The sequence below is a fragment of the Chiroxiphia lanceolata genome, chromosome 10 (genome assembly GCF_009829145.1).
Source record: "Chiroxiphia lanceolata isolate bChiLan1 chromosome 10, bChiLan1.pri, whole genome shotgun sequence".
Classification (NCBI taxonomy): Eukaryota; Metazoa; Chordata; class Aves; order Passeriformes; family Pipridae; genus Chiroxiphia; species Chiroxiphia lanceolata.
The window spans coordinates 1,013,362-1,027,927 of record NC_045646.1 but is presented as its reverse complement, the minus strand read 5'-3'; the positions used below and the strand labels follow the sequence as shown (position 1 = coordinate 1,027,927).

At 46.3% G+C, this 14,566-nt stretch overlaps 1 protein-coding gene across 12 annotated transcripts in view; it reads left to right on the top strand.

The window, feature by feature from the left end:
• PLCH1 (phospholipase C eta 1) overlaps positions 1 to 14,566 on the top strand; it is an 83,035-nt gene that overhangs the window by 13,892 nt on the left and 54,577 nt on the right. The window contains exon 1 of one of the 12 annotated variants that reach the window (XM_032698184.1): positions 7,605 to 7,659. The exons of the other annotated variants lie outside the window; for them this stretch is intronic. Within the exon in view, the coding sequence (XP_032554075.1) occupies positions 7,617 to 7,659 (43 nt within the window). The 5' untranslated portion in view covers positions 7,605 to 7,616. Of the gene's footprint in view, positions 1 to 7,604; positions 7,660 to 14,566 lie in introns of those variants that run through there. 12 annotated transcript variants of the gene reach the window in all.

The following is a 14,566-nucleotide window of genomic DNA, read 5'->3' as shown; positions in this document are numbered from 1 at the left end:
AATGGCTTAGTGGGAGAATTAATCATCTGTCAGTTTGTGGATCTTCCTAATGAAAGGCAGTTCCATTTTCCCCTGTACTGCTTTTTTCTTGCCCATGGGCACTGCTAGTTTATTTGGGACACCAGAAGGATGTTAATAACTTTCTAAGTCAGTCTGACAGTGGCGTTGTCACATTAATTCATGTGTGTGCTGCATCTGGGACTCGTGTTACAGGCAAAGTGCTTGGTGAGCCTGTCATCTCCAGGCACAGCCATTCTGCTCCTCAGATGAAATGGAGTCATTCCTGGGGTTTATCAGGCCACTCATGGAGTCCCTCTGGTCCCTCAAAACCTCTGGTTTTGGTGGGATCGTGTTCCTTTTGAGTTGTCTCCCAGATGTCTTCACCCAGGTCCCCCTCCCTGGGTCTGGGCACTCTGGCAGTGTTTTGGTGAGTGCCTGTTGATCTCCCTTCTCTCCAGGCAGCTCCCAGCTCCCTGGCACCAGTGTATTAACTGGAGCTGTTACATTTTGGATGTGTAGTTGCAGTTTTGCTATTCCAGAACACATGAAGGAACAGTCTGGTCGGTGCTCTGTGTCTGAAGGGGTATTTTATCACAGAGCAGCACAATGTCTTTATCCTGCTAATGGTGCAAAGGCTGGATAACGATCCATCAGCACAAGGTCCAGTAATCCGTGAACAGCTATTGAGGGATGAGTGTGCAAAGTGATAATTCTCTAAAGTTGAAGGCATAATTAGCAGGGATTCTAGACCAGAAAGATTACATGGCTTAATTTATTTGTCTTTCGTTCATGACCAGACAGGATTAATTATTTTTCCCTGACAGAATCTCTCAGGGCTCCCCATTTGTCTCTTTTAACCTAAGCAAGACCCTGCAGCAACAGCTCCTTCACTCTGAGTGTGTGGAGGGAGCTGAGTCCTGCTGGGCAGTGACAGGGGAGGCAGTTCCCCCAGCCTGATGTGAGGGTGTGTGCACGTCCCAGGAGTTACCACGGGGCTCCTGATGCTGGAGACAAGTTGGTTTCCTTTGGGGCTGTGCTGATACAGATAAGAGAGTTGATGGAGCTTTTTGGGGATTTGCTCCTTGTCAGCGGGTGTTCCGGTGTTGAGCTGTGTGTGTCCAGCTTAGTGTCTATTAATCCCAACTTACACAGTGTTTTCGTGATTTTTTTGGTAGTTATTGCTATTATAGTGTCATATTCTGATACTGAGAGCACGGCTCCTCAGGGAGCAAGCACACAGGGTCGTTGATAAGCTTATTTTCCTACACTTCTGAATGCTAATATTCTGTAATTGTTAAACAGAAAGAAGCTGTGATGTGTTTAGCAAATGGCTGATTTTGTCTCAGCAGTTCTGAAAGTAGCTGTTCCTATTTATATTACTTATGCTAATGATCTTTTTTTCTTAAGTACTTTCAGAAACACAAAATTTTTTTAAAACTCTATTTCCATAATTTTAATTAATTCTCCAAGTTTCTAACTTTATCTTCTGGCCTCTCCACCTCTTTCCAGACCTGTGTCAGTAGGGGCTGGCCACCATTGGTACGATGTTGTGTTAATTCTGCCCTTATTACCCCAACTGCACCCTTTGATTTGGAGCAGTGGGATAACTCAGTTGCATCAGGGCTGTCTGGAAGGTCACATCTCAGTTACTGCCTATAACTGAACCTGTGAGCTGGAAGAACTGTTGCATCTCAGGTGCAGGGCAGCCAGGTAAAAATATCTCACAGGATCAGTGGGTGTTCTTAAAAAGCACAGCACCATCTTCAGAAACCTCAGGACTGGAAGCATCCACAGGGATGCACTATAGGAAATTTGCTGCTCTACTGCTCATCTCTGGTGCTTCCTCCCTCCCCTTGTGGCACCTGCACTGCTTTAAGCACCTGAGCAGATGTTGTTCCATTTGTTCACCTCCAGCTGAGGGGTTCAAGTGCAACAGCTTGTGGACTGCATAAATAAGAATGCTGAAGCTCTGTATTTATTGGGAGTAGTTTAAATGGCTTGTTTTGTGTAAAAAAAGAAAAAAATAACACAACCAACCAAAAAAACCCCCAAGAAACCCCAAACAAAACCAAAGCCCCCAAAGAAACAAAGGGAAAAAAAGATCAGCTTGGAGCAGAAGCACTCACATGAACCTGCAGCCCTGCTGTAGTGCACAGTCCTCTGCAACAGCAGGACAGCACCTGGCTCCTGGGATGCTTTAGTGCAGGATGTCCCATCCCTGGAAGTGTCCAAAGTCAGGTTGGACAGGGCTTGGAGCAACCTGGGAGAATGGGAGGTGTCCCTGCCCATGGCAGGAGGTGAAATGAGATGGGCTTTAAGGTCCCTTCCAACCCAAACCAGTCTGGGATTCTGTGATTAGTCAAAGGAAGATGCAGTTGTGAGTGTTGAGGAGCAGGGTGAAGGTGGTGGTGCCACGAGGCCCAGCCTAATGCAGTTCTAGTCAGGAGTACTGGAGCAAGGGGAACTGGGGAACAGGCAGAGAAAAGGGCTACAGAACTGGAGATGAGTCATGTTTGTTTAGCTTGGAAAATCCAAGATTGAGAGGGGATGTGACTGTTGGCTCTGACTGCTTTGCAAAGGGAAAGCTCAGGGAGGAAAAGGCTTATCGGAACTGATGGGAAAAGTTGGCACAAGAGCACACTGAAAATTGTCCACAAATATATAAAAAAGACACAGGAAAAACTTGGGTACCTTCAGCTGGTGATTGGCAATTTTGGAAAAATGGTTAAAACATCCTATTTGTGCCCTTGCTCTGGAGTTGTAAATGTAGTTAGCAAGCAATGTATTGACTAGTGGGAATAGAAGGCTGGAAAACCATTTGTATGGTCCCAGTTCAGTTCCTGTGTACAGTGAACAGCAAACACAAGCAGCAGTGCTCCCATTCCATTCAGGAAAATGCTGCTGTACATGGACCAGGCTGCCCTGGCACGTTATAGTGGTGTTTAGGGACACTTGCATGTTGTTAGACAAGAGGAAGTATTGATGCACAACTGGGGCCTTTCCCCAGGGCTTTCACAGGTTGTCTTTAGGTGGTGACTGACACTCGTGTGCAGTGAAGTGCTGTGGGCATGGCACTGCCTGAGGCTTTCCCAGGATTTTATGATTTTGTTAGGAGAAGCTGCTAATGGCTGCATTTGCAGGATATTGAAATTCTTATCTGTTTATGTCTGAATTTTTGGTTACAGAAGTGGAGGTTGCTGCTGTGCCTTGTACTCTGGGGAGTCTTATCTGCCCAGGAGCAAAAGTGTCAGTTTTCCTCAGCAGCAGCAGCAGTGAGATCCAGCAGTGTGTGTGCACACAGAGAATAACAGGCTGGGGGCAGATCTGGGCCTCAGCTATTTTAGCAGTTCCTGTAGAACAGAGCAGACAAGCAATTACAATGTTTGGAATAGCCTTGAGGATTTGATGAACCCACTTTCTTTTCCTTCCTGTTGCAAGCAGTGCCAAGATACAAAGTGCAGCATCCCTCTAGGCTTGGAAAAAGAGGGTTTTTTTTTATTTTCGCAGGGTTTTTAAGCTGTAAATGTGGATCATGTTTTGTTTGTTTGCTGGCAATAACAATGTGGGAATGGCTGTGTTGTCAAAGCAAACATCCATCTACTTGGCTAGTGTGTGTTTGGGGCTGAAAAGAAAAAGGGAAAAACCCCAGTGTGTATGGAATAGCCCTTCTGTGGCTCCCAGTGCCTCCCATCAGCAATGCAAGTATGTCCCAAGCCAGAAGATCCAGATAATTGCACTTATTATCTTTACATCTGATAATTTTATTTTTTCCTTAAGTTTTTTTTTTTCTGGAATTCACTCGTGCTTGTGATCAATTAATTAACTCCAAAACTTATGGTGGTTGGTGTAAACCATCTGCTTGAGGGGAATCAGGGATTCCATGCCACGTGCAGGCTGTAGTGGCTTTGGCAAGTTGGGTTGCTCAATTGCTTCACCTGGGAAAGACCATTGCCTGGGTGTTCTGAGCTGGGGCTGAGCCTGAGAAGTGACACAGGTCCTTAATGTCAGCATTTTAGGGCCTTTGAATGTCTCCTTTCCAACCTGAGCTGAGTAAAAGAGTGGAGAACTTTTCTTTGCTTCAGTGATATTGAACTTTCGTGCCCAGTGAATAAGAACATAAAATGCATTATGTTTTACTTTCTGTGCAGTAAAGTGGTCTGTTTTGGTCATTGGAGCACAAAGTTTTGGGGGAACAATACTACAGCTTTGCCAGATTGCACATCTACATTCAGGCTGATGTTTGCTGGTGGGCAGGGCTCTGCTGGAGCCTCGTGCGAGCCGGGGTTTGAGGCACAGGGCTGCAGATGCCAGATGTGGAGAGCAGGATCCAGCCTCAGATCTTCATAATCGGCTTCAGTTGGAGTTTTGTAATGATGCTTGGGAAAGCAGGACAAGTCAGGAGTGCAGGAATTCATATATTGGTTCATATTCTGACTTCTGTGGTGAAATAGCCACAATTCATTCCTCGAGACAAAGAGATGTAAGTGAAAATGTATATACAAGAAGGGCACTAAAGAATTTATGTGTTGAGGTTCACTTAGATTAAAAAAGAGACAAAAATGCCTGAAGAAACTGTCCTGGTACTTTGGTGAGGAACCCTCTGTCTGTCACTGGCTCCCTCCTTTGTTGAGAGGAGGAGTCTCGAGTGGGATCTGTCTCCAGACAGTGTTTGGTGATTGAGGTCTAGTGCCAAGTGTTTTCCCCTTCCATCTTGGTGTGTTTCTCAGCTTTCCATAGAACAATGTCTTCATTAATGACAAATGAGTGGATACAAGCTTTAATCTGATAAAAATGACAAGTTTTCTATGCAGCTAATACAAAGTTTTATTAATTGCTAGCTGAGTTTCCACTTGGAGTTTGTATTACAGTTTAGGTCTAAGATTAAATTTGGATGATGAATATGAAGATGTTATTGTCTTCTTATTTCATTATCAATTCACTGTGAGAGGTGTTAGTTCTCTAATCAGCTTTTCTTGCTCTTTAGCAGAATTAGGCTTTGTACTGGTTTCCAGCTATTTTGACAGTGAAAAAGGAAAAATCAATGAGCTAGAAAATGAACCTTCTTCTGATGCTGTAATTTCAAAACTGTTAGTTAAATCATATTCTCATTTATTGGAAAATGAGTATTTAGCAGTAGAACTTGCAGTGTTGTGTCTCTGACTGGTAGTCTGAGCCCTGTTAGGTATGAGCAGAAAATCTAAGTAGGAAAAACAGGCAGAGAGGTGACAACTGATGTCAATCAATGACAGGTGATGGAAAACCAATTTTTTGTTTGGAAATATTGTTTGTCACCATCAACTCCGACGTTTTGTTAGGACTTTGCTGTGGCACCACAGAGCATTCCCAGCAGGAGCCCGTGACTACCCTGAGAGCAGGGAGTGTGTGGAATCACTGGAACCTCGTGAGAGTGGCGCTGCTTAAATCAGATGTAGGTGCAGTGTCAGGTGGTATAAAAGGAACTTGTTGCCTTTTCCCTTTGCAGCCAGACAAACTGTGACATTCTGTGTCCTCAGGGCCACATCGGTTCAAATTTGACTCTGACAAGGCTTGGGATTAGATGCAAAACCTGGCTTGAAGAGTTGTCATGGGGATTGATGTCTTTTTTTTTTTTTTTTTTTTCTGAAGTTGAATAAAGCTGCAACTATTGTCACACCATTGGGCATGTCTTCTGAATTACATGATCTTCATTTGTTTGCTGTAACCTTCTAACCCATACGATGTACTCGAATTTCCAAAGCATTTAAGCACTTCTGGTTTTAAAATGAAGTTTCCCTTGAAGACAAAATAATGAAGAATGTATTAATGGTTGTGCAAGGTTTGTGACAGAGCAGCTGTGCTGTTAAAGATGCTCGTGTATAGCTTGACACATAATGGATGGAATGGTAGGAGTGTGTGTGAACTTGTACTTACCATGTTATCTGCAGTCTGATGTTAAACTATGCAGTGGTGGCAGTTTATTTTCTGTTGTTAAATTGCAACTCTAGCACATCAATTGATTTGAATGCAAATGTATTGGTAACTGTCTAGAGGCTTCAGAGTGATGGTTTGATCTGGTGATGTGGTGAGCTGAGAACCAGAGGTGGGGTAAGGATGGGCTGCCCTGTTTCCCTTATTCTGCCTGGGAATGGGTGACACTTCCCTCCTCAGAGAGGGACTTCTGTCACGTCCTGCCATCCCAACCTGGAAGTGCCATTGGAACAAACTGAGGGCAGCCAAGAACCATCCTACAGTGGGGTTGGGGTCTTGTTTCATTTTACAGGTTGCTGGACATAGTCCACAGACACCCCACGGTTCCTGTGATGTATCACGACCTGGGGGCTGTGGGAAGTCTGACTGGCTGTGTGTGTGTTAAAAATGGCTAAGAAATAATGATTTCTCAGTAAGGGAAATACGTCAACTCCCCTTGGATCTTGTCTCCCATCTCACTGAAGTTCTACAGGCATGTAGAACTATGGGGGGTGGGGTTTTGGGTTGCTTTTTTTATTTCCTCCTCTCAACCACGCTGTCTATCCTGTAACTTCTCCCTAACATGCACTAGACAAATTCTGTCCTCTTTTATTGCTGTCACGATGTTTGGGAATACAGCTGGGAATTCCTTTGGTGTGCTGATGTAAATGTCACTGTGGAAGAGCCAGCTGAAGAGTGAAACAATTGGAAAATGCAGTAAATGAAAGATGTGAAGTGTTATGAGCTGACTTTATTCTTACTGTGCTTTCCAGCCCTGTGTTCCCTTGGGCTCCGTTGTAAGTAAGTGCAACTTATGCAAGTCTGAATATTTCTACCCATTGTTCCACAGTGACTATAAACCCTGATTTCAGGAGCACTGAGTTGGCTGAAAGCAGCCCAGGATCTCTGGGGTAGCACGGAGGTTTCTGTAGCCCCTGGGAGCATCGGTGCTCAGCATCTCACGGGGGACCTTGGCTCTCCTGAAATGCACTGCTCAGTGATGCACAGCCCCAGCCATTTGCATCTGTGCTCTCACTGGCCTCATTCTGCAGAGCGGCTGTTCCCCCTCGAGCCAGGGACAGACACAGGGGAGGAGGCACAAAATCCGGGGAAAAGGAGCAGGGTCCGGGAAGGTTCTCTCCTCCCGCCTCGCAGGATCCGTGGTGGCAGATGCTGGGAGTTACTTTGGAGTGAGGGTGGATTTTCTCTCCTGCATCCAGCCTGCGTCACTCTCCCGCTCTCTCACTCAAGTGTGGTAATCCCTTCCCGACCCTGCCCGCAGGATTTCCTCGTGCTCCCGACTGGAGCTGCTCTTCCCAGGCTGCGGGCACGGTTCCTGCCGGAGCGTCTCCGTGGGCTGTGTGTGTGTCAGACCCGGAGCAGCCGCTGCTCCTCATCCCTGAGCACAGCAGGAGCAGATGCTCCCAGCTCCCCTCCCGGGCTGTGCTTCCCGCCTGTGAGCAAAGTTGGCTGGTGTTGCCCCTGGATTTGCGGATGGATCAGGAAGATCTCGCCGTTGGTCCTGCAGAGCAGTGCTGGCAGAGCTCTGCCGTACTTCCAAGGATTGCTTCCCGCATGTGTTAGCTCTGAAGACACGAAGATTGAACTGAGGCTTTCCTGCAGGGAGAATTTCCATTCTGCTTGCCAATAATGCATGAGTTACAAATTTAATGGCAGACCTTGAAGTATATAAAAATCTAAGTCCAGAAAAAGGTAAGAATGTTTTGAGGATGTTTGAGTTTGGAATTGCCAAAGGACGAGCTCGTAACATTTCTGGGAATGCTTGTAGAAAAATCAGGTAACTTAATCCTTCTGATTGTTAAGTTACTTACAGTATTTCTGTGGACATGGCTGGTATGAAAAATGTGTGTGTATTCCTCATTGTTTAGCAAGAAAACTTGGTATTTTTGTATTGACTTGAAAGAACATTTCTCCATGAAAACACGTCATTTTTATATGAGATACTGCTCCTATGATAAGGACAAACTGCACTTCTGTGTTAGCTTAAATTATTGCAAATGCATTTGCCTTGAACAAAAACATTCTTGACCTTTTCATCTGTTGGGCATTTTGCTGTGGCTTTCTCTGGAGAAGAGTTTCTGTAGCTTTTTCTAGTAGTGTTTATAAATAGTATAACACGCATGCAAATGATGTGTAAAATTTGAATGAAACAGCACTGGATGGGTCTTTTCAAGAATTGCAGGAGATGGTACAGAAAAGGAAGACATCTTGAATAACTTCCTTCAATAACTTGTAGTTTATAATGTCTGATTTTGTTCAATTTAAGTCAGCGCTTGATGGAAAGTGGCAATTAGCTTAAGGCTCTAAGTGGATAGAGGGTAAATGCTGTGGAGAGGAGAAATCATGCTAGATAAAGTTAATTTTTGTATTTTGCTTATCCTTAAGGATGTTGGGTTATGTGCTTTTAAAGAAAAAAACTTACATTTGGCAAACTACGGGCTTGCCAAAATTGGGGAGCTCAGAAGGCATTTTTATGACATAATTATCTGTAATTTAAAATCAAACAAACTAGTCTAAAATTAAACCACTAAAAGTCATGGATTGTGCTTTGAAACATCATTTTGCCCAGTATAAAAAATGTTAAAAAGATTCAGGGCAGTGTTAGTGATATATTGATGTGTTTCTTTGTATCTGGCATTGTTGATTTTATTTGATACTTGTTATTGAGTCAAAGTGACTGGGAATAGACACAGCTTTTGTGTAAGAAATTGAGCCTGTTTGAGGAAAAAATGAGTTATTTGTAGATCCTGAGGAAAGAGCCTCCTGTGTTGGAGTTGGTGTGGTGCAGTGCCAAACCCTGTTCTTGGTGTGGTGCAGTGCCAAACCCTGTTCTTATGTGGAGGTTTTGGTTACCCCAAGCTCTGCATTAAGATTTGATGCCCATGCTCAGGTAAAGGAGAGCAGGTGTTACTCCATCTGCTTCCTGAGGCACAGGAGGTAATGGATATGGCCCCATTGAATAATTCACAGCAGCCAGCTCCTGGAGGGGGTGTGGAACAGGCCTGGAAGGAAAGCATCGGGTTTAACTTCTGAATCTCGTGCCAGTGTGTGTGTGGATACCAACATTCCATGCCAGAGTACTCTGATGGTGGAATTCAGCTCCAGGTCATTGCAGTCCCTCTCCTTCCCCTGGTCTAACACCAAAAATTCCCAATCCGCTTGGTTGTCTCGGTCAGTGGCGCTGCCATCCCTGTCTGGGGAGGGCAGTGGGGAATCAGGGACAGCCAGTTCCCCTGGGTGTCCCTGGTGCCCAGGTGTGGCTGTGCTGATGCCACCACAGTGGTGTTGGGTCTGCACGGCACGAGCACGGACCCGGCCTTGTGTCCTGTGGGCACAGACGTGTTCCCATGTGGCATGGGGGGAACAGGCAGAGTGCCTGGTCCCCAGGAGCAGGCTGGAGTTTGCACCTTTGGCACCCATACTGATCCCAGCAGGAGCACACCCCGAGCACATTAACACACCTGAGGGTGTTGTAGGATAACACCTGGATAAATGGGTACCTGAGCAGGCGGGCACTGCCTCGGCTCCAGATGAGCTCTCCCGGGAAGCAGCAGCTCCAGTGGCTTGGCTGTGGATTCCTGGGTGGCTGCTGACCCTGAGAGCAGGAAATGCTGGAGCTCGGGGAGGGATTGGCACTGGGATGCAGCGGGCACAGCACAGACCTGCCTTGGTTGTGGGTCTGCTGGTGCTTTGTAGTTCTCTGGTGTTTTATCAGAACCTCAGGGATGCAGTTGGCACAGCTAAGCTGAGAAACAGCCCCAAATCCATCAGGGCTCATTCCCAGAGACCATCACAGCAGCCTGCTCAATACTGTTATTAGTGCTGCTTTGGGGCTCATGTACCTGCAGTTGTCCAAGAACCTGGAAAGCAAGAATTAAGTGTGGACTCTGGAATAGTGATATATAAAGGAATTATGGTCTGAGTGGGTATTGAAGGCATCAGTCTCCTCCTGGGGAGATCTTGGTCTCGCACAGGTTTAATTCCAGCAATAGCTTAAATCTGTCACAGCATTATGTGCACTGACAACAAATTAGCACGTGCACGTGGCAGCTGTGAGAGGTGTGAAGCCTGGGGATGGTTTGGTATGTCCTGGGGTTGTTCCCTGTGTGAAGTGTCTCACCTGCCAGCCTGACCAGAGTGTCCTCCCATGGCCCCGGGGAGGGTTCTGAGGGTGCTGGAGCTGGATGCTGAGGGCTCCATGAGAGGCATCCAGGCTGTTCTGCAGAGCCAAGGGCTCAGTGGACCAGTTAGCAACTAGGTTATGTGCTTGTTAACTACTTACTGTTCCCCTTTTTGTGGTGTTTATGAAATCAATCTACTCTTGTTTCAGTAGATCTGCAGAACGCTGGTGTGAAACTGGAAAGGTTGTTGCAGTTTGCTGAAGAACAACTGTTGCCTTTCTGAAACTGTGTGGCATAGATGTGAAACTGTTCAAGTACCTCTGGCAGCACTTTGATGAAGTCTGAATGCTGGGCTGGGCTGGTGACCCTGCCGTGGGAAACCAGGGGCTGGGGAACAGAACTGGCTGAAAGAAACGTTCACAGCTCCTCCCAGCACTGAGCTTGCTGCAGATGTGTGTGCTTGTTTTTCCTCTTTTCCAGCAGAAGCTCATGCCTTGGAGGATAGCCTGGCAGCATGGGCTGCTCCCTGTGCTTTTGGGATGGCTGCAATGAGAGTTCTGAGATGCCACGGGAGGGTTTCTGTGTGAGAGACAGGAAATCAGGCAGTAGGACAGGAGCTGGAACCTGGGCTGTGGCAGGTTATCAATACCCTCAGCACCACAACACATAATGGGTTTGGAGGTGTTTGCACGTTACCAATAGAAACATTGATCAGCGTGAAACTCAGCTGCACAAAACATCGTCATTTTCAGTCATAAAATCACTTTGGTGTTTGAGACTGTCAATTCATTGTTTACCCACAGATGACTCACTGTTGGTGACTTGCTCCGAGGTAACTTAGAATAGAATAGATAAACATGTTTCTTTAGCAAAATGACTGTTTCTGAAGAGTGTGAATAAATTAGTCCATATCATCTGTGGCAATGTAGTCTCCATTCATTACTTTTAAAGGTTAATTAACTCCACCTTCCATTCTATTCTGCTTTTTTCCCCCTCCTCCTGCTGTCTAACAGAGCCCCAGATGTGGGTTTGTTTGGCAGCCCGAGGGGGAAGCAGTGCTCCCTCCAGCCCAGCTCCGGGTCCTGGCACTGGGTGCCTCTTCACCCTGCAGCTCCAGCTGCTCTTGTGCCCTGTCACTCGTTCCCCTCCCCAGGGGAGTGAGATTGCTGTCCAGGTGCTGAGGTTGCTGTCACACACTGCCATTTGCTGATAAATTTGCAGACATAAGGATTGACTGTTCACAGTGAAGCTGGGATGGTTTATCCTCTGCGCGTCTCCTGTGTGGGGACAGGGAGGAACTTTAGGAAGGGTCTTTGTGTGGTTTTTTTTTCTATTTTTTTTGTTAAATTGGAGAAGTTAAGCAGGGGGTGAGAGGTATAAAGAAACTGTGTATTTGGAGAGGATGTGGAGGATGAGGGCATCTGACCCAGGTGAATATGCTGTGGTGGGAATTCTATTTCCCTGGGTAGTAACGTACAACAAAGGCAGGCCGAGAACAAGACAGGTTTGTTTCACAGTGTATGATCCTTATTTATGTACTTACTGATTTGTTTAGAGGGCAGATCTGGGATTCTGGAAGGCAGAGAACTCGTGGCTTACTGTGTTGCACCTGTGCTTCCAGAGGCACAGCTCCCGATCTGCCTTCCAGACTGGTTGGTCTCTGTCAGTTCTGGGAGGCATCAAAGGCTGAGCTGCTGTCTCAGTGCTGCAGAGGTGGCTCAGGGGAGCTCCTGGGAGTGAGGGATTGCTCCTCTGGTGCCTGAGCACTTGCCTGGCTGAGGGGTTCCCTTTGCAGACACGGCCACAGCCCCCCAGAGCGGTGCCTCCTTCTCCCTGTGCCTGGTTACAGCAGGGTGAGGGTGCTGCCCGTCCTGAGTCCCCCTCCTGAGCCTGGCACAGCAGCACCTGCACACCTGGCTGCTCTTCTCCCTCTTGGCAGGGGCAGTGGAAACTCTTCTCCTCCATTTCTTCCTGTCTCCTGCCTTTTCCACATGCTCTGTAGTGTCATAATCAATTGCTGTGCCTTCCCTGCTGCGGGATCCTCACAAAATAAAGAGGATTAGGATGTGCAAACTTAACTGTGTTTGCTTAATAAATCTGCACTCCTTGTTCACCCCATTGATGTGACAATGTGCTTTGGCAGCTGGCCATGTCTGTGCTTAAATGATTGAGCTTTTCAGTGTGGATAAAGGACTAATTCCATGGTCTGAATGGAAAACTTACAGCCCTCAGTCCTGCTGCGTTACAGAGGCACCAGAGCTCTCACAATGACCAGCTCTGATGTGGGCTGGTTCTGAACAAGGGATGAAACCTGGGCTAATTGCTTGAAGATAATAATTGGAAGTTTGCTGAGCTAGCAGAAGGGAGGCATGCTTGGGCAGAGGTGGAAAATATCCATTATTCCTGGTCTCTGGGGGCTGTTCTCTCGGACTTCAGTTGCTACACTGAAGGGTTGCTCCCAAAAAGGGGATCACAGCCCCTGTAAGTGAGGCACTGTGCTGGCAAGACATTCTCTGCATTGCACAGTACTCTGTAAAGCCTCACTGAGGGAACACAACTTGTGAGGATCATTACAACACTATTGGGATGATACCGTAGTGCCAGGGTTTTGTTTGGATGCTCCTGGTTCCTTTCTGATCTGTAAGTGCAAAAGAGGAGGGGATCTCCATCCAGGAAGGGATTCTGGGTGCTCCCATGGCAGGAATAACCAAGGATTGACAGGGATCAGCTGTGGAGGAGATGAGCAAAAACTGTTCACTTGAATGGGAAAATAAGATGAATTATTGATCATAGGCAGTAGCATTGAGCCAGCAATGTCAAGAGGGGAGGCTGGAAGAGCAGTTACATGAAATATGTGTTACTCAAACATGACTTCTGAGAGCTGCTACTCCCAAATATTTGGTTTTGTTTTGTTTTTTTGGAAGAAGAAAAGGCAACACCAAACAATTCTCAGATCTGCAAAGAGTTGAAACTATGCTGGTAGATTTTGGTTGTGTTTGGGGTTGTTTCCCCTTTCTGGGTATTGTATGTTTTTGTTTTAAGCCTCACCCCTTTTTTGTTTGCATATTATCCAGTGACTTTCCAGGCATGAGTTGTTTTCCACAGTGATTTCCATTGCCTGCACACCATTCTGGTTGGTTTGGGTAGTCACAGTTTGTGTTTGGTTCCTCGTTTGCTTTCTCTGCATCTCCAGGGCTGAGATGAATGAATTACCTGTGCCCTTTTCAGCTGGGCCTGGCACCAGCCTTTGGTGTCTCTGCTGGTGCTCTGTGACTTCCTTGAGGGTTTTCTTGGGATTTGCAGAAGTGTGAGAGATTGTCCATCTCATGTCCGTGGACTTCCCAGAGATTAGGATTAAATGCACCGTAAGAAGCTTAATGTAAAATTCTGTAGGGTTGGAAGAGTTGCTGCAGAGCAATTTAAAATGTGGCATAAAGTATGAGCTGTGGCTATTAAAGCCAGTCCTGCCTGGGGCCCTGGATTCCCCGGACCTGCATGTGCCCTCTGTGCCCTCCTGGGCCCTCTGGCTGTTGCATAACACAGCAATCAGCCCTGTGCTGACATTAGTGCTGGATATTAGTGCTCTTCTGGGGGATTTAGATAAAACGAGCTCTCTGGGGCTGGAGGTGGGGACTAAATGGCTTTTAATGGCATTAGTGTAAAGGCAAACTTAGTGTGCTCAGGATGAGGGAATGATACAAAACAGGGTGCTGAGGAGAGCACAAAGAACTGAGAATGCTGGGGCTTGGCGTTTGTTCCAGGGTTTGAGCAGATCCAGAGTGTTTCACTACTTGGATCGGGATAGTTTAACTGTGTACTGGTCTCCAGTTCAGGGGGTGGGGGCTTTTTTGGGAAGGACCTTGATGATCGTGAAGTCCAACCATCAGCCCAGCACTGCCACCATGTTCACCACTGAACCACGTCCTCAAGTGCCATATCCAGATGTTTTTTGAACGCTGCCAAGGATGGTGACTCCACCGCTGCCCTGGGCAGCCTGTGCCAGTGCTTTACAACCCTTTGCAGAGTACACAGTAAACCCCAAAATACTGAATGCAGGGGAGAAGAGCTGATGTTGCAGTTGAAAAAGTAACTCCTGTGTTTTATGGGTTCCTTTTATCTCCTCAAGCTTAATGTCAGCTTAATGCAGTTGATGCATATCATTTAGAAATCCAGTTTCCATCCTCTTTCATAATTACACTTCTCAGTGTTTGGTAATGCTCTTTATACCTTATTTAATCTTTTTGTTTTGTCAGATGGCTGTAACATTAAGTCCATAAGAGCAAGACATGAGACCAAACCTTTTGTCATTTGGTTGCACTTTGGAATATTAATTTCTTAACATACAGTAGTATAATAGGAAGAAAAAAACAAACTGTACTTATGGACAGCAGTAAGAAATTTGTGTTCTGTCCAGACATTGCTGTAGGCTCTTGGCAATACAGTTTTGCTGCTAATGCTTGGGTAATAGTACTTTCTTG